Source organism: Mytilinidion resinicola (assembly GCF_010093595.1).
Source record: "Mytilinidion resinicola strain CBS 304.34 unplaced genomic scaffold BDZ99scaffold_11, whole genome shotgun sequence".
Taxonomy (NCBI): domain Eukaryota; kingdom Fungi; phylum Ascomycota; class Dothideomycetes; order Mytilinidiales; family Mytilinidiaceae; genus Mytilinidion; species Mytilinidion resinicola.
The window spans coordinates 396808-416785 of record NW_022985447.1 but is presented as its reverse complement, the minus strand read 5'-3'; the positions used below and the strand labels follow the sequence as shown (position 1 = coordinate 416785).

Here is a 19978-nt window from a genome sequence, read left to right as displayed (position 1 = left end):
TCTCTAGTAATCATACTCTCTAGGTGACATCTAGCTTCTACCAGAACTACGACCAACGAATTAATCCAAACAGAGAATGAGCAACACCGTGGACAATGCAGCGCGAAGACCACTACGGCTCCTCGCTCTTGGTGAGTAGACGTAATCGAGCAAGAATCGGCCAAGCTTACCACGTTTAGATGGCGGCGGTGTGCGCGGCCTGTCCGAGCTTCTAATCCTTCAAGAGGTCATGAGAAGGATCCAACACGCAAAGAAGCTAGACGAAGAACCTCTCCCGTGCGAATACTTCGACCTCATCGGTGGCACAAGTACTGGAGGCCTCATTGCCCTTCTTCTAGGGCGACTAAAGCTTTCGGCGGAAAGCGCCAAGAATGCGTACCTCGAGCTCGCGGGCACTGTCTTCTCAAAAAAGCAATGGAAATTGATAGATGGTGGTGCATTCAAGGCCTCAAGTCTTAAAGAAGCTATTCGGCAGGAGGTTGAGCAAGCTCTTGGGCAAGGCTCAAAGGACGCTCGGATGATAGATCCAGAAGACAAAGATCCGAATTGCAAAGCGTAAGGCACCCAAGGATTACTTTGGGATTTGCTAATCGTTTTAAGCTTCGTTTGCGCGGTCGCAGCGGCAGACACTGCGGCCGCAGTCGGACCAACACTATTCCGAACCTACCGGGTCGCTCGAAACCGTAGCGACGATTGCATGATATGGGAGGCGGGTCGTGCAACTAGCGCCGCACCCACATTCTTTAAGCACATAAAAATTGGCAGCAAAGGTGCTGAGGTAGCTTATCTAGACGCCGGTCTAGGGTACAACAATCCCACCAATCAAGTTTTGAAAGAAGCTTGGGATATCTTCGGAGAAAGGCAACTCGGCTGTATTGTCAGTCTCGGGACTGGAGAAACTGATGCTCAAGATTACAGTGAGCCGGGCTGGATTGAGAAGGTTGTGCCTGTGAAATTGGTCGAGAGCTTGAAAAAGATTGCTACAGATACAGCTCAGGTTGCAGAGGAATGCGAGAGAAAGTTCCAAGGTCACCCTAATGTCTACTTTCGGCTAAACGTTCGCCGTGCCATCGGTCGCATGGCTCTTGATGAGTGGAAAAAGCTGGCAAATATCTCTGTTCTCACAGGAAACTACTTGAAAGAAGAGGTGGTCAGCCGCGACGTTGATCGATTGGTCCAAGTCCTTATTGGAGAGACTCCGGAGTCCCCGGTTTCTTTGGAAGCTGCTGGTATGCACACGACGTAGCAAACGTATGTAATGAAGCTAACAACGCAAGCTGGAATCATAAGCTTACTAGTCTCGAAAAAAGTTCTTTGTAAAGTGCCATTTGAACGGAATCCCCGCTTCACGGGCCGCGAAGTCCAGCTTGCTCAGCTAGAAAAACTGCTGTGCGCACAAGGTCGCTCCAAAGACCATACCGCAAAGGTAGCCATCATCGGACTTGGTGGTGTGGGGAAGACGCAGCTTGTGCTTGAGTTACTCTTCCGAACTAAGAGCAGGCACCCCGACTGCTCCATTATTTGGATACCGGCAACTAACAAGGAAAGCCTCTATCAAGCATACCTTGACGTTGCACGGGAGCTCGGAGTGCCTGGCTGGGAAGAGGTGAAGGCGGATGTGAAGAAACTGGTGCAAAGCTATCTAAGCAAAGAAAGCGCAGGCCAGTGGCTACTTGTGTTTGACAACGCCGATGACATGGATATGTGGATCGCCAAGCCCGGACCTGAGCAGGGATCGAGCGGTCTGATCAACTACCTCCCAAAGAGCAAGCAAGGGTGCATCGTCTATACAACGCGCGATAGAAAGGTGGCGGTCGAGCTCGTCGCCCAGCAGAGTATCGTAGAAGTGCCCGAGATGGACGAAGAAATGGCTACGCAGCTGCTACGGAAATCCCTAGTTAATTCGAATCTCCTTAACAACAAGCAGGATACCCAAGCTTTACTTATAGAGCTTACACATCTCCCGTTAGCTATCGTTCAGGCGGCGGCATACATCAACAAGAACGGGATACTCTTAGCGGCGTACCTTTCGCTTCTGAAAGAGCAAGAGAAGGATGTCATCGAGCTACTAAGCGAGGAATTTGAGGATGATGGGAGATATCGCAATATTAAGAACCCAGTGGCTACGACGTGGCTAATCTCATTCGCCCAGATCCGGCAGCGTGATCCTCTGGCAGCAGACTACCTGTCGTTCATGTCCTGTGTGGATCCAAGGAAAATTCCGCAGTCTCTTCTTCCGCCCGGGCTATCGCCGAAGAAGGAGATTGATGCGATTGGAACGCTCAGCGCTTATTCTTTTGTTAGTAAACGGCCAGACGGAGCTCTCGACCTCCATCGGCTGGTCCATTTGGCAACGCGCAACTGGCTTCGAAAGGAAGGCCAGCTTACTCAGTCAACGGTGAGAGTAATCGAACGATTTGAGGAGATATTCCCAAACAACAACTACAAAAACAGGAGCATCTGGACAGTATACGTGCCACACGTACGATATGCACTTGAATCCGATCTCGTCGATAGAGATTGGAAGAAGAGGATGGATCTCATGTGGAGATATGGTATGTGCCTCTACGAAGACGGACGATGGAATGAAGCCGAGGTTCCAATTAGTCAAGTTCTTGAGACGAGTTCGAGGGTGCTTGGCGAGGAGCATCCAGACACGCTAACCAGCATGGCCAACCTGGCGTCGACGTACAGGAATCAAGGGCGGTGGAAGGAGGCCGAAGAGCTGTTTGTGCAAGTGATGGAGACGAGAATAAGAGTGCTTGGGGACGAGCATCCTTCCACACTGACCAGCATGGCCAACCTGGCGTCGACGTACAGGAATCAAGGGCGGTGGAAGGAGGCCGAAGAGCTGGACGTACAAGTGATGGAGACGAGTTCAAGGGTGCTTGGCGAGGAGCATCCAGACACGCTGACCAGCATAGCCAACCTGGCGTCGACGTTTTGGAATCAAGGGCGGTGGAAGGAGGCCGAAGAGCTGGACGTACAAGTGATGGAGACGAGTTCAAGGGTGCTTGGCGAGGAGCATCCAGACACGCTGACCAGCATAGCCAACCTGGCGTCGACGTTTTGGAATCAAGGGCGGTGGAAGGAGGCCGAAGAGCTGGACGTGCAAGTGATGGAGACAAGTTCGAGGGTGCTTGGCGAGGAGCATCCTTCCACGCTGACCAGCATGAACAATCTTGCATTCACGTTAAAGGGCCAATGTAGCAACGCGGACGCTATTTCACTTATGGAAAAATGCTTCCAACTACGCAAACAAGTCCTAGGTCCTCATCATCCACACACAACATCATCACTAGAAACTATGAACAGGTGGCGGCTGGAGAACATGGAGATTGGCATTTGACAGAACTTCATCCGTCGTGCGCTTATAACCATGCTAGATGTTGCCTAGAAGAAACCATTTTCTGTACAGAGCTAGGAGGGCATTTTCCTTTTTCAAAATTGGTATTAAAGCAGCAGACAGAAGGTAGTGCAAATGCGAAGGGGTCCACGTGCGGAGCACGCTTATGAATGATATTACAAAGGGGCTACCTGAGCGGGCTGCCGGCGCTCCCTGCAAGCGTCTCTGTTAGTGCTTACAATCGCCACATCGCCACATGAAAACAGTGCTTATTTAGTAACTAATATTTCGTTAGGCCGCCATCAGCAGCAATTACAGCAAGGCAACGCTCCCTTATATTGCCCGTATACTTTTCAAATTCTTCGGGCTCAAGCTTCTCCCATTCCTCCTCAGCGTACTGCCGTACTTCCTCCTTTGTTGTAGGAAACCGGCGTTGTATTCTCCCCTTTAACAGCCGCCAAACGTTCTTAATTAGATTCAAATCAGGGGAATTCGCCTGCTATTCCATTACAAGCATGCCGTTCTGCTCCCAGGCCAGGCGCGTCGCTTTTGCTAAGTGAATTGAGGCATTATCCTCTACAAGAATAGGCTGGTGTTGTAGTATATGCTATAATTCCTATATAAAAGTCTTGATATTGGGGCATATGTAGGTATAGTAAACGTCGCCGTTTATTATCTTTCTTTTATATCCCAGCTTAATTAACCAGTCCTTTTCAAAAACAACTAAAGGCCCCTTATTCCCATAGGAGATGCTGCTATAAATCATCCAGCTAGAATACCCCCTAAATTTAGGGACACAGCAATTAATATTGTATTTCTCCTTAGCACGCCTAGTAATAAAGATCTGGCCTCCTCCGGTTTAAATGGACGCTTTATCGGTCCAAATTACTGCTGCCTATATCTCGGGAGTCCATTCCAGATAAGAATATGCCTATTTAAGACGGGCCTCTCGCTGCTCAGGCGTGATAAGGGGCTTCTCTGTTGCAACACGCCGGAAATAGCCCTCTTTTTCAAATGCCTTATATAGGGATTGCTTGCAGGCAGAGACCCCCTCTAGTATTGCAATCTCCTCTAACGGCTTCCTTCAGTGGATACAATTAAGCTTAGCCCGGGCAATAAGGCGCTGTTGAGTTGGAGTATTAAGATTCGGTTTTCTCCCTCTCTGTTTTTAAGGGGTCCACGGATTCTGGAGAGAGAGAGCATTGGATATAGTTCTGTAAGGCACACCAAGAGAGGAACTGATCCTTTGGTTATTCCAGCCAGCGTATCGAGAGAGGGAGAAAGCAATATCACGCTCTCGGTAGGAGAGACGGGTGCCCGGATCTCGAAGAATAGGATATTGAATTGGCCGTGGATGGTGGCCATTGTTCCGGCGTACAAGATTCGGCATTTTTATGATATAAAATACAAGGGCCCCTGCCGTTGTTTTATATTATCTAGCTATTCTGGTGGCTTCTGCAGATTTATAATACGCTTACTGTGGCTAAAACAACGCCAGCGCTAGCAGGGAGCGCCGGCAGCCCGCTTAGGTAGCCCCCTTGTAGCTGTAGTTATTTATGGTGATTTGGCATTTCATGTCGCCACCGCTAGTAGGGAGGATGGCCGACCCGCTCCGGCCGCACCCTTGTAAGGTGGCGAGAAGGTGGCGAGAGTAGCTCAAGCGGAAGCCAAGCTGAATTGTTGAAGAGGAGGATATTCATCTCGGACATTCTTTTACTCGAACCGCGGTCGCTCGCTTAGCTAGTTCCCGCTGCAAGGCGGTCCGTGCGGACCACCGAACGTCGTGCCGGAGCACCCGATGGCGCCGTCAGACTCCGACTACGACCCGTCGACACCACCTCCTGCGCCAGCCAAACGTACCAGGAAGCGAACAGTAAAGGCGCTTGACGCCCTGCAGCAGCTCCCAACAACGAGAGCAGTACCGGGTCGACCTATACAGATAGAGGGCAGAGCCACGGCATTGCCGCTACCGCAGAACGATGAACCAAATAGCACGCAGCAACACCCAGCGCACTATGAACTACCGCCATTTCCTACCAGACACGTGTCGATCTCCTCCGAACGAGCTCCTGAGGGAGCCAGCGCCGGGATAGGGGAGCTGGCAGAACTCATCGCGAGCCTAAAAGAGACGATAGCACAGCAGAACAACATCATCGGGAACCAGAACAAGATCATCGAGGACATTCGAAGCAACCGCGCAACGTTCCAGGCAGAGCAGCAGCATCTCAAAGACCAGATTGTAGAGCTCCAAGAAACCATCGGCTCTCTTCGAGCGCAGCTCGACACCCTTTCGATCGAACCGCCGTCGACGCAGACATAGGCGTCGGTCGCAGCCAGCGGACAACCAGCAAGAGCAGGCACAACACTTTCGCGATCGACAAGCACAGGCTCAACAGACAAAGAGAACGTGAGACAGTTAGTAATTGATGTAAGCCGGGTAAGGGACGACATAGCGGAGAAGGTAGCTACTACAGAGGCGGCTAAGCAAGCCATCCAGCAAGGCATAAATAGGGTCGAAAGACTCGCGGGAACCACGGTTAAGGGGTTCCGCGTGTGGCGAGGAAACGAAGGCACAAGGGTGATTAAGTTCTCGGTAGACAAGGACAAAGAGGCAGCGGTCCGACAGACAACGGCAGACTGGCTCGAGCCAGCTTTACCAGGCGCAAGGCTGGTAGGGCCCAAGTAGTACCCAGTAAAGGCAGACTAGATCAAGGTGGCACTAGCGATGGACGCGGAGAGCGGCAAAGTAAGCAGGTCGGCGATGGAACAATTTGGCACAGAGAACAGAGTAGAGGTGTGCACGATGCGATGGCTTAGGCAACCGAGACCCAGCGGACAGCATGCGTCGGTGGTAATCAAGGTGGCGACGAAGGAGGAGGCGGAGAAGCTGCTAAAGTCGGACAGCGTGACGTTTAGCGGAGGCGGCATCATGGTGTCGCTGTTCAAGGAGCAGCGCACACCGGTGGCCTGCTTCAAGTGTAGGCGGTTCGGACACAGAGCACGCAACTGCATGCGGCCGGAGACGTGCGATATATGCGGGCAGGAAGGCCATCTGCAATATAAAACGGCTAACCTGCGCTGCATTAACTATTAAGGCCCGTATTAGGCGTCGCTCTAATAATGCCCAGCGTACAGGAAAGAGATAGACAGGATTCTTATGCGGCAGCGCTATGAATAGGGAGTTCCGGATCCTGCAGGCGAACATAAGAAGAGGCAGGGAAGCGCAGCACGCGCTCCACAACAACGCGGCACTCGCCGACTTTTAATTTATTCTAGGACAGGAACCTGGATACTTTCTTATAGAGGGAGAAGTAGTGCTATACAGCATAAATCCATGCTAGACAACGTATATACCGTATAGTAGGCGAGAAGGATAATATCTAGTCTAAACGTGCATCTAGGCATCTAAAAATATAAAGGCCACACAGCTATATATAGACTCGGCAGATATTACGGCCGTAGTAGCACACATAGGCGGAAGGAAGCTAGTCGTACCTCCGCGGTTGCAAAAGTCTGTTGTTTTTCGGCGATCACCGAGGCACGGCCACCACAATCAAATGAGCACAACACCATCAAATTACAAGCTATCTTTGTATCTATTGCTGTAGGCCGGTTCTGCGTGTTTTGATCTGTGTGCCAGGCCTTTCCAATATTCAATTGCCATGCGGTGTTGTACCTTTTTCTCAAAGGTTTCTGAGTGCTGCCAAACAACAATCATTTCCTTCTCCCTTTGGGCCTGCACAGCAGCACCAGCGCTCGTGGTGTTAAACCGAGCCCTGGCCAATTCCTTCTTCTGATCCTTGTGAAGATGCTCAATTGGGTTTAGGTCTGGTGAATTGGTTGGTGTATCAAGAAACTTGATATCAAGCTCATGAATTTGATCAGCCAACAACCGCCTTGCCTTATAATGAACACCAACGTTATCCTCAACAATATAGATCTCCTTTCCTGGATTAATCCTCCTTAATTCCAAATAGTAAGGAAATAAGGTTAATTTATACACTTTAAAAGCGTACCAAACAAAATCTAACCCCCCCTTTTTAGCGTCTCTTTCTAACTTCTCATATTTAAATAACCGATCGATTGTCATACGCCGCTTTCTTCCAACACGTTGGCCAGGTGGAAGCGATGCATTATAGCGTGCGATGTCGGCATTTGTATCCACAAGAAGTTGATATTGGGGCGTGCCAGGAATTAATGCTTGGTGTTTATTATGGTCCACTCGAGCCTTTAATTTAGACACCTGGAAATCCAATCTTCGCGCTAAATCTATTGTTTCCTCTTGCTCCTCGTAGTTCCAAATAAGGCATGGTCTTTTAACGCGTGCATCATTGCTGGCGGCGTCCCATTGCATCTTGATAAACCGTGGATCGTGGGCATCGTCTGTGTATATATCTACACCACGTGGAGCAGATACATGCGTGTGGCCGGTGCCTCCAAAATTAACAGGCGTCTCATCACAACTAATAAGAATTGTGTTGTGAGGATCCAGGCTTAGGATAAGCTCGATATATCGTTTGCGATCGTCTAAGTCTAATTTCGAGAGGGCCTTCTTTTCCAACGTGCGCTTTCGAGGAATTGGCTTCGAATCAATTGGATCTGCTTGCGAATGTTCTTTTCCTTGAAGGATATTATGAACTTGTTTAGCATCAAGCGTTCCAAGTGGCTTGCGTTGTGTTGTTGTATGATCCTTTCGTACGCGCTCAAACGCTTGGTTGGCAGCATCCACCTGGTGGTGCCACCTGTATTGTCCACGCGTTGCTTCTCGGATTCGAATTGACGCTTCAGATCCAGGTTCTACACGCCTAGGACGACCAGATCTAGGCGCAGGATCTCTATATTCAAGCAGCGTGTTGACATTGTTGGTGCCGGCGCGTCTAAAGGCTCTAGAACAGATTTGTTGGGCGGCGGCGGCAGAAACACCATCAATCTTGCTGGCAATTGCTGGAAAACTGAGTTTATCATGAAATCGATATTGAATAACCAATGCGCGTTTGGCTGAGCTGATTTGGGCCATGTTGTGTGGAGAAATCACAACTCCAAGTGGTGTTTACATTTCACGAGATTGGCGTTCGTGCACGGATCACAACAGACTTTTGCAACCGCGGAGGTAGTATTAGTATATATTCCGAACCTGTCCTTATTAATAAAAACCAGGGAGGAGAATATAGAGGAGCTTAGCAGCAGGCTACGCATAATTAATAAGTTAGTGTAATAAGAAAGACTGCGCGACCTGTATATTAAGGTGGTGGTTGCTGGGGACTTTAACTAATATAATCCGCTGTAGGAAGAAAGCTATATTAACAGCACGGCAAGCTAAAAAAAGAGCGCGCCGATTATTAACTTTATAGCAGAGCTGTTACTACAGAGCCTCCTGCCGGCAGGCGTAAGTACGTTTATTAGTAACGCGGGACGCTTATTAACAATTAACCTAATACTTATAACGCCTGGACTAGCAGAGGACTTAGTTAAGTGCTTAATCTAAGAGTATAAGTATAGGTTAGACCACCGGGCTATATAGACGCGCTTCTGCATTAATATAGAAAAGAAAAAAGGTTAGGAGAAACTGCTATTTAAGAACGCGCTGTAGGATAAAATTAGATAAACGGTCGAGTAAAAGAAGGAAGCAGGCTTTCCTGCGGAAGATATTAATAAGATAGCAATCCGGCTTACGCAGTAGGCGACTAGGGCGGTGGAGGCACACTGCCTAAGGGCGCAGCCGTTGCTGTATATAAAGCGGTGGTGGGATAAGGACCTTATAGCGCTAAGAAAGTTATATATATACTAGAGAAACCGAGTATATATAATACAGTAGCAGGGAAGAAAGAACGCGGAGCTGCGCAGCATAGTAATAAGAGTAAAACGGCTGTTCCACCGGATAATCTGTCGCTACCGGAAACAGCACTAGAAGGCTTTCCTTAACAACAGCAATAACATGTGGAAGGCGGCTAAATACCTAGATTTGCAGGCAAGCAGCTTATTTACTAGAGTGCCACCGATTAAGAAAACTAGCTAAAAGGGAGGAATTGCTACAGAAGATAATAAGATTAGATAGGAGCTGCTTTAGGCGTTCTTCCTAAGCCTAATACTATATAAGCAGGAGGAGGCGCTAGCAATATATAATTAACTATACTGCGAGCTAATTACTAAATATAAGGTAAAAGCAACTGTCTTTAGGGCGAGCCCAGACAAGGCGCCAGGAAGGGACAGCCTACCGGCAAAAGTATAGAGAGAGCTATAGCCGGTCCTAGGTAATAAGATTACGCAGCTGTTTATAAGATTGCTTAAGACAGGAAAAATACTAAAGGAGTAGAAGATTGCAAAGATTATACTACTGCAGAAGCCGAAAAGAAAGAACTATATAATAGCCAATAACTACCGGCTAATCTTGCTATTGCCAACGCTAGGCAAGGCGCTTAAGTTGTTAGTGGCCGAGAGGATAGCATACCTAGTAGAGGAATACAGCCTTCTCCCGAAAATACACTTTAGCGCACGGAAGCAGAGGGCAACAATATATACACTGTTGTACCTCTGTAAGAATATGTTTAAGGCGTAGCGCGGGAAGAAAATGCTGTTACTAGTATTATTTAATATTAAGGAAGCATATAACAATATAGCCACCGAGCCAGAAATTAGAAAACTGCGGTAGTAATAGATCCTAGAAAAGATTATATAGTAGGTGCAGGACTTTTACATAGACTAAGAGGCGTGCATTTTTATTAACAGCGTAATAATAGAGGTATAAAGGCTTCCGCAGGCAGGTTTCCCCTAAAAATCCGCACTTACTCTAATCCTATTCCTGTTCTTTAATATAGATCTAGTGCAGAGCGCACTATAATATAGCAGCTTAATAGTGTTTATAAATAACTACTTAGTATAGGTTATAGGGCTATTAGCAGAGGAGAATATGCAGGTTATCCAGGATAAAGTAGTTCTAATATTAGAAAAGTAGGAGTGTATAAGCAGGGCTTAGTTCAAAGCTACTAAAATAAGCTTTATCTATCTTACGCAATATAAAGCAGCAGGTAGGAACAGTATAACGCTGCTATAGTTTAAAGGACAGGATATTATACCTATAGATAAGGTTAAGCTCCTAGGTATAACACTAGATAAGGAACTAAGATTTAAGGTGCATCTTGCAGATAAAGCAGGCAAGGCGATAAAAGTAGTGCTAGCGCTGCGCAGAATAAAGGGACTATAACCTAAGGCAGTTAAGCAGCTAGCGCAGAGTGCGGTGCTGCCGGTGGCGGACTACGCGTTGCTAGTATAGTACCCAATCGCAACGCATAATATAAAGCAGCTCCTACTATAGTTGCAGAGGATTACAGCGCAGGCAGTAATTAGAGGATTCCGCACTATTACTCTATTAGTAGCAGAGGTAGAGGCAGGTCTACTCCCTATAGAACAGAGACTGCGGAAGCAGACAATTGCGTTCTAGGTATTAATCTATAAGCTAGGCCTATTATATCCCTACTAGATGCTTAAGCAACAACAACTATACACAAAGTATTAATTACTACTTATAAGGGTGGCAGAGATATATACAGAAGTTTAGATAGATACAGTGCTAGAGGTTAAGCCGTACGCATGCCCGCTGTAGGTAGCTCGGCCTAAGGTAGTAATATGCGAGGACAAAGAGCGGGCGCAAGCTGTTGCTAAGGACTACCAGCCAGGATAAGTAGATGTATATATAGATGCATTAGTATAAAACGGCAGAGCAGGTATTAGGGTATTTACCAGGCTATCGCAAGTATATATCTTAAAGACAGTAGCCAGGTCCGAGCAGGCGGACGCGCACTTTACTAAACTGTTAGCAATTAGTAAAGCCACCAACTAGCCGTAGGGCCCATCTTACGTAGCGCTTAACAGCGACGGCCAGCCCGTACCAGCGTCGAGCATCCGCATCTTCTCTAACGCGCAGTCGGCGCTGCTATCGGTGCGCAGTTGGCGAGCCAGCGCGTGTTAAGATATTGTGGCAGAGATTATCAAGAAACTATAGATAACCAACGTCACGCTGTATTAGATCCCAGGATATGCGGGGATTAAGGGAAATAAGCGGGCTAACAGACTGGCAAAGGCAGCAACAAAAGAAGAGAGCGAGCAGCCACTGCAGCGCGACGGTGAACCGTGGTATCTAACACGGCTAGCATTAAAAAGAGCCAACGTAATAGCAGGACCGCCCCCACCAAAGTGGGCAGAAACGGGAAAGTTCACGCAGAAGATAGATGCAGCGTTCCACCTAGGCAAGTTGGCAGAAATATACCGGCAGCTAAATAGCACCGAAGCGGCCATCCTCACGCAGCTGCGGACGGGTAAAACGTTCCTCAACAAGTATCTGTACAAAATCAAGGCAACAGACACAGCGGCGTGCGATTGCGGGTGCATAGAATCAATAGCACACTTTCTCTTTTCGTGCAGGCGATGGAGGCAGCAAAGAGCAAAGCTACAACAGCAGCATGGACAGCGATTCGGAGAGCTATCGTACGCACTGGGAGGGTACTCGAGTAGACAAGAGGGCGGGCAGAGCATCGACGGACCGATCAAGTACTGGAAGCCGGACATGGAAGCAGTTAGGGCGACAATAGAATTCGCAAAGAGCACAAGGCGGTTGCAACCAAAAGTACAAGACGAAGAAAGTAGAGACGAAGAGGAGGCAGAGGAGAGGGGCCAGCTGAGGATGCCCTCTTCTGCCTCGTGAGCGTAGAACGACAAGCTGTCTATGAACGCGCCTCGGCCAGTGCGCTGCCGATTAAGAGGCGCACGACGCCGGAAATGCCCTGCGGACGCGAGGCCTCGACAAGCCAGGCAGCTTGCTCCATACGGTAGTGTATTACTTTCCTTTACTTTCCTTTGTTGAGCATGGAGTTAGGCATCGGACGAGCAGGTCTCATGGTTGGCTTCTGAATTGGAGCAGACAGATCAAGGATAAATGTATATAGCTGGCGCTTCGTAACGGCCCATACCCATAGGGTGCATGGCCATAATAGAACACACACACACACACGTAAGGTGGCGAATTCTGCAGGTGCTTTCAGAGAGTTAAGTTAGTTGACCGGAGGCATAGCCAAGGCTGAGTCGGATCGCAAAGTGCCAAGGCCGGCCAGCTTGCCAAATCTGTGCACAGCCACAGGTCTAACAACCAGTAAGTAAATTACACAGCGATGATTATGTGGGCTCTTTGCATTAGCCGGGATTGGTGATCGCTTTGGTTTGAGGTACCGATCGGAGTGGCAACTTTGCGTGAATCTGCGATAGTAGCCACATGGCTGATAACGACTTCCTAGTATAATACTGAGGTTCTAAGGCTTAGATAAGGCCCTTTTATAAGCATTAGAAGTGATAAAAGCCTAATAATAGTCCTATGATGAAGGAATTCTATTACGCTATGCAAGGAGGCTCTCAGCAAATCGGCGCAAAGGCGACAATGCGAACGTAAGTTTAAGGTAGGAGGGTTTCCAAGTATTGAGGAGTAGCCACAGTAGACGACTTATACAGAACTGTGGGAAATATTAGTGTGTGCATAGAGTTTGAGTTGCTTGAAGTCAGGGACGCACGTTAGATACTCTATATGAGTTTAACACGAGCCATGCCTTAGACAAGAGCACCAGGACACTGACTCGGTTTAAATCGTACGGCGACGGTCTGATTTACATTTCACATTACGGTCTGTCGCACAGAGTAGGATCTTCCCCCTGATTAATGCAAAACAATGCGGGGGATTGGTGCGTTAAGATGAGCACTCCGGGGTAAGCTTGTCTGGGCATCGTGAATCATGGATGGTGAGCGTGATTCGGCCTTCGGGCTAGAATCTGTCGCGGGGTAGCTCCGCATACATATTCAAACCTTTCTCAAGCCAAAAAATGTCTTCCTGGAATGGGGTTCGGGCCGCAAGCGTCCCGCTATCTCACCGTTCCTGAAGATGAGGGAGGTGCAGACAGCAGCGGCAAATAGAGGGGCCAAGTAATGTATTGTTTGATGCGTGAGGGAGGAAGCTAGCTACAACGGAAGGATACATAGTTACACGATTCTAGGCTGAGTAAGCTGATAGCGAGGAAGGGGCGCCACAAAGAACAAACCCGGACACTTCGAGCATCCCGCCATCTGGCACACTCATACCGACCTTGAACGTATTCGCAATGACGTCCTTAACAATAAGGGCTCTGGGGGTCAGCATACGCAAACTTCAGCAAAGATAGCTACTCGCAAGCCAACTACACTATACTGGGCCCGAACGCGGTCTTATCCAGAGGAAATGTGAGTAACTACACCTCCTTCTCCGGAGATGCTCGTGCTGCTTGGCAAAAACGCCCTCATGTGGTACATTACGAAAGACCAAGCACATTGGGACCGTAGCACCACGATTCTCGATCAATGAGACTCGAAATTGGCTGCCATCATCAGTATCGACCGATCCCTTCTTGTTACTTCGTAGACTTGAAGGAGGTCTATTCGTTAACGCTGCGAAGATCATGGAATGGGAAGGGGGTTGAAAGGATACGGGAGCCGCGTGGCCAGGAGGTCCAGGGTTCAGCAACCTGTTGTACTGGCTGTTCTCCCGTCAATCCATTGTCGTAGGTTAAGCGAACTATGTGTGGTCAGCATTAAAGCTCTTCTGAGCTTTGCCGTCTATCTTAATGATGTCTCGCTTTACATCTATGCTATCAACGAGTATATGAACAATCCTATGCGCCAGCGTTTAGACTTGAGATACATTGTCTAAAGTTCGATGATTGACACGCTGTAATTTGAGTCGGGGGTCGTTGGACGAAGCGTCTTTACTCCTCTCTCATAAGAATGAAATGTCTTCCTCTCTATGGAGTCAAGCAACGTTTGGTATTTCATTCGTCAATTATATGCCTCAGCTCGGTGCGTGGTTTTGATGTTACATACGGGGTAAAGCTATGATGGTGGAAATGACCAGATATGCGACGCCGACTCATACCACATGGTCCGCACCACCTCCTGGAGAATTTCGACGCTCACAGAGCACTTCTTTGCTATGACTGTGCCTGGTGTCGGGAGCCAGGTCTTCCACTAGGAGTCATTGTAGGTGGTATATGTCTCTATCGGCACCTGTGTCTCTCAACCTCGTTATCATCTATCATTCTCGAGCAACGACTACATTGCCCTTTCGAGGTGTTCGACTGGTATAAGACTGTGTGTGTGTGTATGTCTGGAAGCCAAAACCTCGGCCAAGCAGAGAAATACCCGGGACAAGATGTACCTCGCGAAGGAAATCTCGGCTATCTAGCGAAACGTTACATCACAGAGAAAGGCCTTGCAAATTCTCTGGCAATGGCTGTACATGAAGATCCACCCCTGGGACAACAAGTCAGATGGCTTGTTGCATCTGAGCAATTTGCCGAAGTCGAAGGGATAGCACGCAGAGCAGCGAACAACTCCCCAACCCCCAGAAAGTCAAGGGTCGCAGAGCCAACCATGGAACCCGACTGGAAAGACTCCTGCTGAGGGCGGTGGGTGGCTCCAGTGGCGTTGTTATCAATACTATCTCGGGAAGTGCGAGTCTCATCCGGATAGTGCATGGGCATGGCACAATTTCGACAATTGTGAGGCTTGCCAAGTAGGCATTTCTTAAGAAATAAAATTGTTTGCAGATTCTGTTCCAAAATTCAAATACTAACACCATGTTCTCGTTCTGTAGGCCGCCAATCTTCCGTGCCCCAGTCTGGGTTACATGTATTAGTAAGAATGGGCTTGTTGCCGAATGCATCTACTCGACTGGTATGCCTTCCCCGGTTCCTTTAAGCAGAACAACGCTGACCTTGCTTCCATAAAGACAGCGCCCGAGTCTTGCTAACTCGGCCCGGAGTGCTCGACGATGTTTGCTTTTGTCTTGTGTTGGACTATGGGTTGTTTTTTGTTCTTGTTTCATACCCCTTACCTTGCATTACAATTGTTTTCATTTGTCCTATGGCTCGATGCCCAGCCTGCGCGTTATGGATTTCTGTTTCTCTTTCTACCACCCTTCGGCGAATAGGGTAGACATGGTATTAGTATGAATGCCTGCTCGTATGTACGCTCGTGTGGAAACAAGTACACCTATAGTACTTCATAGATGAAGAACTTTACATTGTATAAATGCCTCCTTCGTGACTATTTCTGAACGCAGTGAAAACTAAACCATAAGTTTGGGCACTCCTTACCACTGTTTGGGTTATCCTAATAAACTGTCAAGAATCCAAATACGATGTAAAATGCAACGCAGTGGATATTAGACTGTTTTTTGCCAAAACAAACCTGCTAGCTGGGGTGCTCCTTATAGTGGTGTTGAACTCGGGTTGCAGCACTACAACCTAGGGTCAGCAACTCATATGCAGTAACGTATCAGGATAACATGCTGATACAGGAGGAAGTAACAGGTAGTGCAACAGCAGTGCTGCAGCACGGTATCAGTACTGTATCAGGAAACAGGATGAATCAAGTAACGCGTCAGGAAGAGATACCACGTTATGCCCCCGGGGCTGGCCCCCCTCCTTCCCCTAGTATATAAACAACGAGCTAGACACCCATGGAAATCAGAGTTCACATCAATTTCAACCTGAGTGTTGAGCGAGCAAGAGTAGAGCCGGAGCAGTGATATATCCTTGTGCCCAAACTTATAACCAAGTACTGTAGCTTCTATCATAATCGTCAACATCTAATACACCATGTGCGGTATAGAGCATACACCTTGCCTGTTATGTGACAATTGGTAACATGAGCGGGATTTCTAGAACACGCGGAGGCTCCTGGACACCACCCACTCACGCAGTGGAGTCGCAAACATAATATTACGGCGAACTAGTGCATGCTAGAGGCCTCCGGGTACTCGAGAAGTCGGTCTCGTCACCAATTATTACAGAAGTGTAGCATGTACACGTTGTGTGTGAGCGAAGCGTGGGCTGTAGAGCTCCTACCTTACCCACGTGTTGAGTGCGTACTGACAATGGCGTTTCTACACATCGTACAAGGCGAATATGTGGGAATGACCTTATTGATGAGTCGATCTAATGCCTCAGCTCCGCATACATTGTGATCTTACTGACAGTGTCAGGCAGTGTGAACGATCACATTTGCGACACCGACTCATATTGACACTCATACTACACGGTCCATACCGCCTCCTGGCTCATTTCGATGTACGTAGACCACCTCCTCCTCATAATTATATGCCTCCTCGGAAACAAATCCTTCCGGTATGAGTAAATGCGAATAGGGTATAAGTATCTCCTATTGAGCGTCCGCTACGTCCTCAAACTTCCCTAGCAATCAGCCTGAAAGCCATACCTAAATACCATTTCGTAGCCCACGCTTGCTACATTCCACAACTACGATCAAATACCAATAACGCACCTCCAAGATGCCTCAACAATCAACCACCACAACCACCCAAGATATCCCTGAAGAGAAAAACTCGAACTACATTGCGTGCCTCGATTACCTCAGTAACGAGCAGCTCAAAGCACTCCAGCATATGTTCTACGGTGACTACGACCAGAAGGATGCCCTGTGGCTCGCATGCAGCATCCTAGATGTACCTGGCGTGAAGAAGTTGGCGGATCGGTTTATTTCGGATCGCGAAGAGGCCGCCCTGCGTTTCATGGTGAAAGAGGACACGGAGGCCGGAATGCTTGTCCCTGGTAACGAGCCCTTCCTCTTCTGCGCCGACAGCCTCAGCCCCCCAGAACTCGAAGCACTGCAATACATGGTCTACGGCCCCTACGGCCACAAGTTTGAACTACAGCTCGCGTTCGCCTCCCAGGATATAGGTGCGGTGAAGACACTGGTGCAGCAGTTCATTGATGATTCCGAATGGGCCGACGAAAAGTCCAAGGAGTTGGTAGCTTCACGGGGTATCTAGTGAAAGAACTACGACGGCCTCAAGTGATGGAGCCAGCGTACTAGTCAGGTATGCTACCTAGCCAATCAATGATCTCCCGTGACACTTGATGACAGTTACACTGACATTTCCACCAAAAGCAGACACCTCGACCCCCTATATCTTTGGCCCGGAGTGTTCAAAACTTGTTTCCTTGCCTCTTGTATTGGACTTTTGGTTTCTTAGAAGATGTAATACCTTCTGGTTCTTCTTTAGCACCCCTCATGTCTGCGTTCCAATCATTTCTATTTTTCAATACCCCTTTGTTCTATGACCCCTGTTCTATACTCCTTTCACCCCTCAGCTGGTCTATATGTTAGTATGTATGCCCGCTTGTATGTATGTACGTTCGCATACAAATAGACCATAAATCTCCACAAGTTCCAGGAGATGTGAACCCCTCATACGGACCACTTCGGTCAATCACTACCCTTGACGTGCTAAGTAATAAAACAAGCCGTACACCTGGCAGCCGTCCATACGCTACTGTACTAGCGCATCCTTAGCGCTATTCCTCAGCTTGCATGCGTCACCTTTCAGCTCAACAGGGTTCCTTCTCTCAGCTGGCTTGGCGCCTCTACGCCTATATATACCCATCCTCCTACAGCAATACACAAGAGTTCTCATCACTTTTCACCAGCTGCCAACACCGCGTCCCATACCCAACCGCAACCATAGACGTTGCCTACTAGCTTAGGCACTCTTACTACCAAACCAACATCTAAAGCAAACACCCCCTCTACTACTGCCCGCCGTGCCCCGTCACCTTCACTAAACCTACCTCTAGTCCGCCAACACGTCGTCTACTCGCCACCGCGCCGGCCCTCCCATTATATCCATCGTATCTAAAACTGCCAGGGCACGTCGCAGCCATTTACTCATCAGTCGTGTCCAAGCTTCCACCTTATTTTTTTCTCCAAGTAGTAACGTTCGTCACAAAGAGCATAAGAAGCAGCAGAGAGCGCACTGAAAAGAGTTCATTTCTTTCCATTCGTAGATCTAGACAACCAGAACCAATCTTTTATACATTGCACACAGAGTCGAAAGTGCGCGCCCGACCGGGTAATCTCGCCCTCAGTCATCGCGGCACGCTACCCATAAAACGCCTTGCGTGTCCCAAATCGTGCTTTATCCAATCTTTACACAACCTTCAACCTCTTCCACCCCTCCAATCCCCCCGCCTTCCCGCTCCGCGGTGTCCTAGTCCTCAAGAGCAATAGCCCACGATAGACACTTACACGACCAAAAAGCCCAATAGCGCCGCCAATCCGAGGCCCTTCGACAGCTCCATCACAGGCGCAGCACCAGTGCTCGTCGACGCCGCCGCCCCCGTACCCGTCGCCGAGCCCGACGCGGACTGCGTCGGCGAGCCCGACGACGCAGACGGAGACACAGAGGAGCTATTCGTCAGCATGCCGCCGAAGCCCGTCTCGACGTTCTGCGGGCTGACGTTCTCGGACGCCTTCTCGGACGCGGCGATATACGCCGCGGTCGTGTTGCCGGTATCACTACAACGCGTTAGCTTTGTTCAAAAAAGAAGAGAGGGAGGAGTAAACACATACGGCCCGTTAATCGCGCCCGCCATGCCGCTCTGGCAATGGCTCGCCTTGGAGCAGTAGAACCAGATGGGCTTGGTGTCGTTGACGGTGACGACGAAGGTCGTGGGGCTGACGCCGCTGGCGACGGGCACGAAGCCGGACCAGAAGCCGCCGGCCTTGGGCGCGCAGGGCTTGGCGAAGGTGCCCTGGGCGACCGAGTGCGCCTCCGGGTAGAAGTGGAAGGTGACGGTGTCGCCCTGGGCGGCTTTGGTGTTGTTGGGCGTGAAGGCGAGGTCGCCGTTCTTGTTAGAGACTTTGACGGCGAAGTCGGCGGCGAGGGAGGTCGAGGCCAGGACGGCGGTGGTGAGGAGGGTTGAGAAATGCATTTTGATAGTTGTGGTGGAAAAGAGACTTGCTCGTGGATGAATAGGTATTAGTAGAAGGAAGGGGGTATATGTGGTATATTTATTGGGTTGAATGGAAGGATGTTTGGGCCGGCCTGAGTTGATAGTGTTGAGCGTAAAGGAGCCAGCGCTCACCCTTTATACAAACCCGACCACGAAACTTCGACGCTCCAACGAGCCAGCCCTCGAGGCCGTACTGAGCGTGGGCGCCATGGCAGAAACAGGTACGAGACGGTGCGAGTGTGAGGCCGTCTGGTTACCCGCTTTGCGCCTCGAATAGGGAGGCTAACCGAGCATTGTGATTGGCGGGTAGCGGCCTCAGCGCCTGAAATCAGCCACCATCACCGCTCGGCAAGCGAGAGCTCCTGTGTCGACTGCGTGGCCACAGCCCTTTCTCAGGGTGGTGATGGCCGGGCTGCCATTAGCTAGAGCGCAGTCTAGACGTTTGGTGGAAGGGGGTGAAACGGGGGAGGTGTATCGCGGGGGTTGCGAGACGTGTATCAGGCGGGCCCCCTGAGTTTGGGAGACACAGCCGGGCTCGCCCCCCAACGTCAGAAGAAGGTTTTTCTAAGCTTTGACCGGCGTACGTGGCGCCTGGGGCTGTCTCCGCGTTTTGTGCTTGCTGTAGAGACGGCTGCCGGGGGGGATGGCTGTGAAGTGGCATTTTTGGCGCGAGAGGGTTGGCGGCACTGAGGCATGCAACTTACGCAACGGAGCAACATGCAGAGGCAAAAACAACAGCGCTGTGACAGAAACAAACCAGGAAGCGGACTTGCGGTTACTTATACTCCACGATGCGCGGATTTGAGAA

At 49.3% G+C, this 19978-nt stretch overlaps 7 protein-coding genes across 7 annotated transcripts; 4 read left to right on the top strand and 3 right to left on the bottom strand.

Annotated features, from left to right (window-relative positions):
- Window positions 1-49: 49 nt before the first annotated feature.
- Window positions 50-3524, top strand: BDZ99DRAFT_499208 (FabD/lysophospholipase-like protein). The gene is made up of 4 exons (XM_033723635.1): window positions 50-131; window positions 180-555; window positions 601-1229; window positions 1299-3524. The coding sequence occupies exons 1-4, from the start codon at window positions 77-79 to the stop codon at window positions 3347-3349; spliced, it is 3111 nt and encodes a 1036-aa protein (XP_033575787.1). The 5' UTR covers window positions 50-76; the 3' UTR covers window positions 3350-3524.
- Window positions 3525-5020: 1496 nt separating this feature from the next.
- Window positions 5021-6032, top strand: BDZ99DRAFT_463692 (uncharacterized protein; the record flags this gene model as incomplete). Its single annotated transcript, XM_033720127.1, has 3 exons — window positions 5021-5650; window positions 5684-5765; window positions 5808-6032. The coding sequence occupies exons 1-3, from the start codon at window positions 5145-5147 to the stop codon at window positions 6030-6032; spliced, it is 813 nt and encodes a 270-aa protein (XP_033575786.1). The 5' UTR covers window positions 5021-5144.
- A 611-nt stretch (window positions 6033-6643) lies between these two features.
- BDZ99DRAFT_499206 (uncharacterized protein) lies at window positions 6644-8363 on the bottom strand (the record flags this gene model as incomplete). Its single annotated transcript, XM_033723634.1, has 4 exons — window positions 6644-6751; window positions 6842-6988; window positions 7023-7308; window positions 7363-8363. 4 exons carry the CDS (start codon window positions 8361-8363, stop codon window positions 6644-6646), a joined length of 1542 nt encoding a protein of 513 aa, XP_033575785.1.
- A 2751-nt stretch (window positions 8364-11114) lies between these two features.
- BDZ99DRAFT_532904 (uncharacterized protein) lies at window positions 11115-12043 on the bottom strand (the record flags this gene model as incomplete). Its single annotated transcript, XM_033726496.1, has 1 exon — window positions 11115-12043. A coding segment is annotated over one exon (678 nt), but the record flags the coding sequence as incomplete, so codon positions are not given.
- A 2226-nt stretch (window positions 12044-14269) lies between these two features.
- On the top strand, window positions 14270-14815 carry BDZ99DRAFT_521300 (uncharacterized protein; the record flags this gene model as incomplete). The annotated part of the gene is made up of 1 exon (XM_033725613.1): window positions 14270-14815. One exon carries the CDS (start codon window positions 14270-14272, stop codon window positions 14813-14815), a length of 546 nt encoding a protein of 181 aa, XP_033575783.1.
- A 1891-nt stretch (window positions 14816-16706) lies between these two features.
- BDZ99DRAFT_532898 (uncharacterized protein) lies at window positions 16707-17331 on the top strand (the record flags this gene model as incomplete). The annotated part of the gene is made up of 1 exon (XM_033726495.1): window positions 16707-17331. The coding sequence occupies one exon, from the start codon at window positions 16707-16709 to the stop codon at window positions 17205-17207; it is 501 nt and encodes a 166-aa protein (XP_033575782.1). The 3' UTR covers window positions 17208-17331.
- Window positions 17332-18459: 1128 nt separating this feature from the next.
- On the bottom strand, window positions 18460-19149 carry BDZ99DRAFT_488701 (Cupredoxin; the record flags this gene model as incomplete). The annotated part of the gene is made up of 2 exons (XM_033722926.1): window positions 18460-18733; window positions 18788-19149. The coding sequence occupies 2 exons, from the start codon at window positions 19147-19149 to the stop codon at window positions 18460-18462; spliced, it is 636 nt and encodes a 211-aa protein (XP_033575781.1).
- Between the last annotated feature and the right edge of the window lie 829 nt (window positions 19150-19978).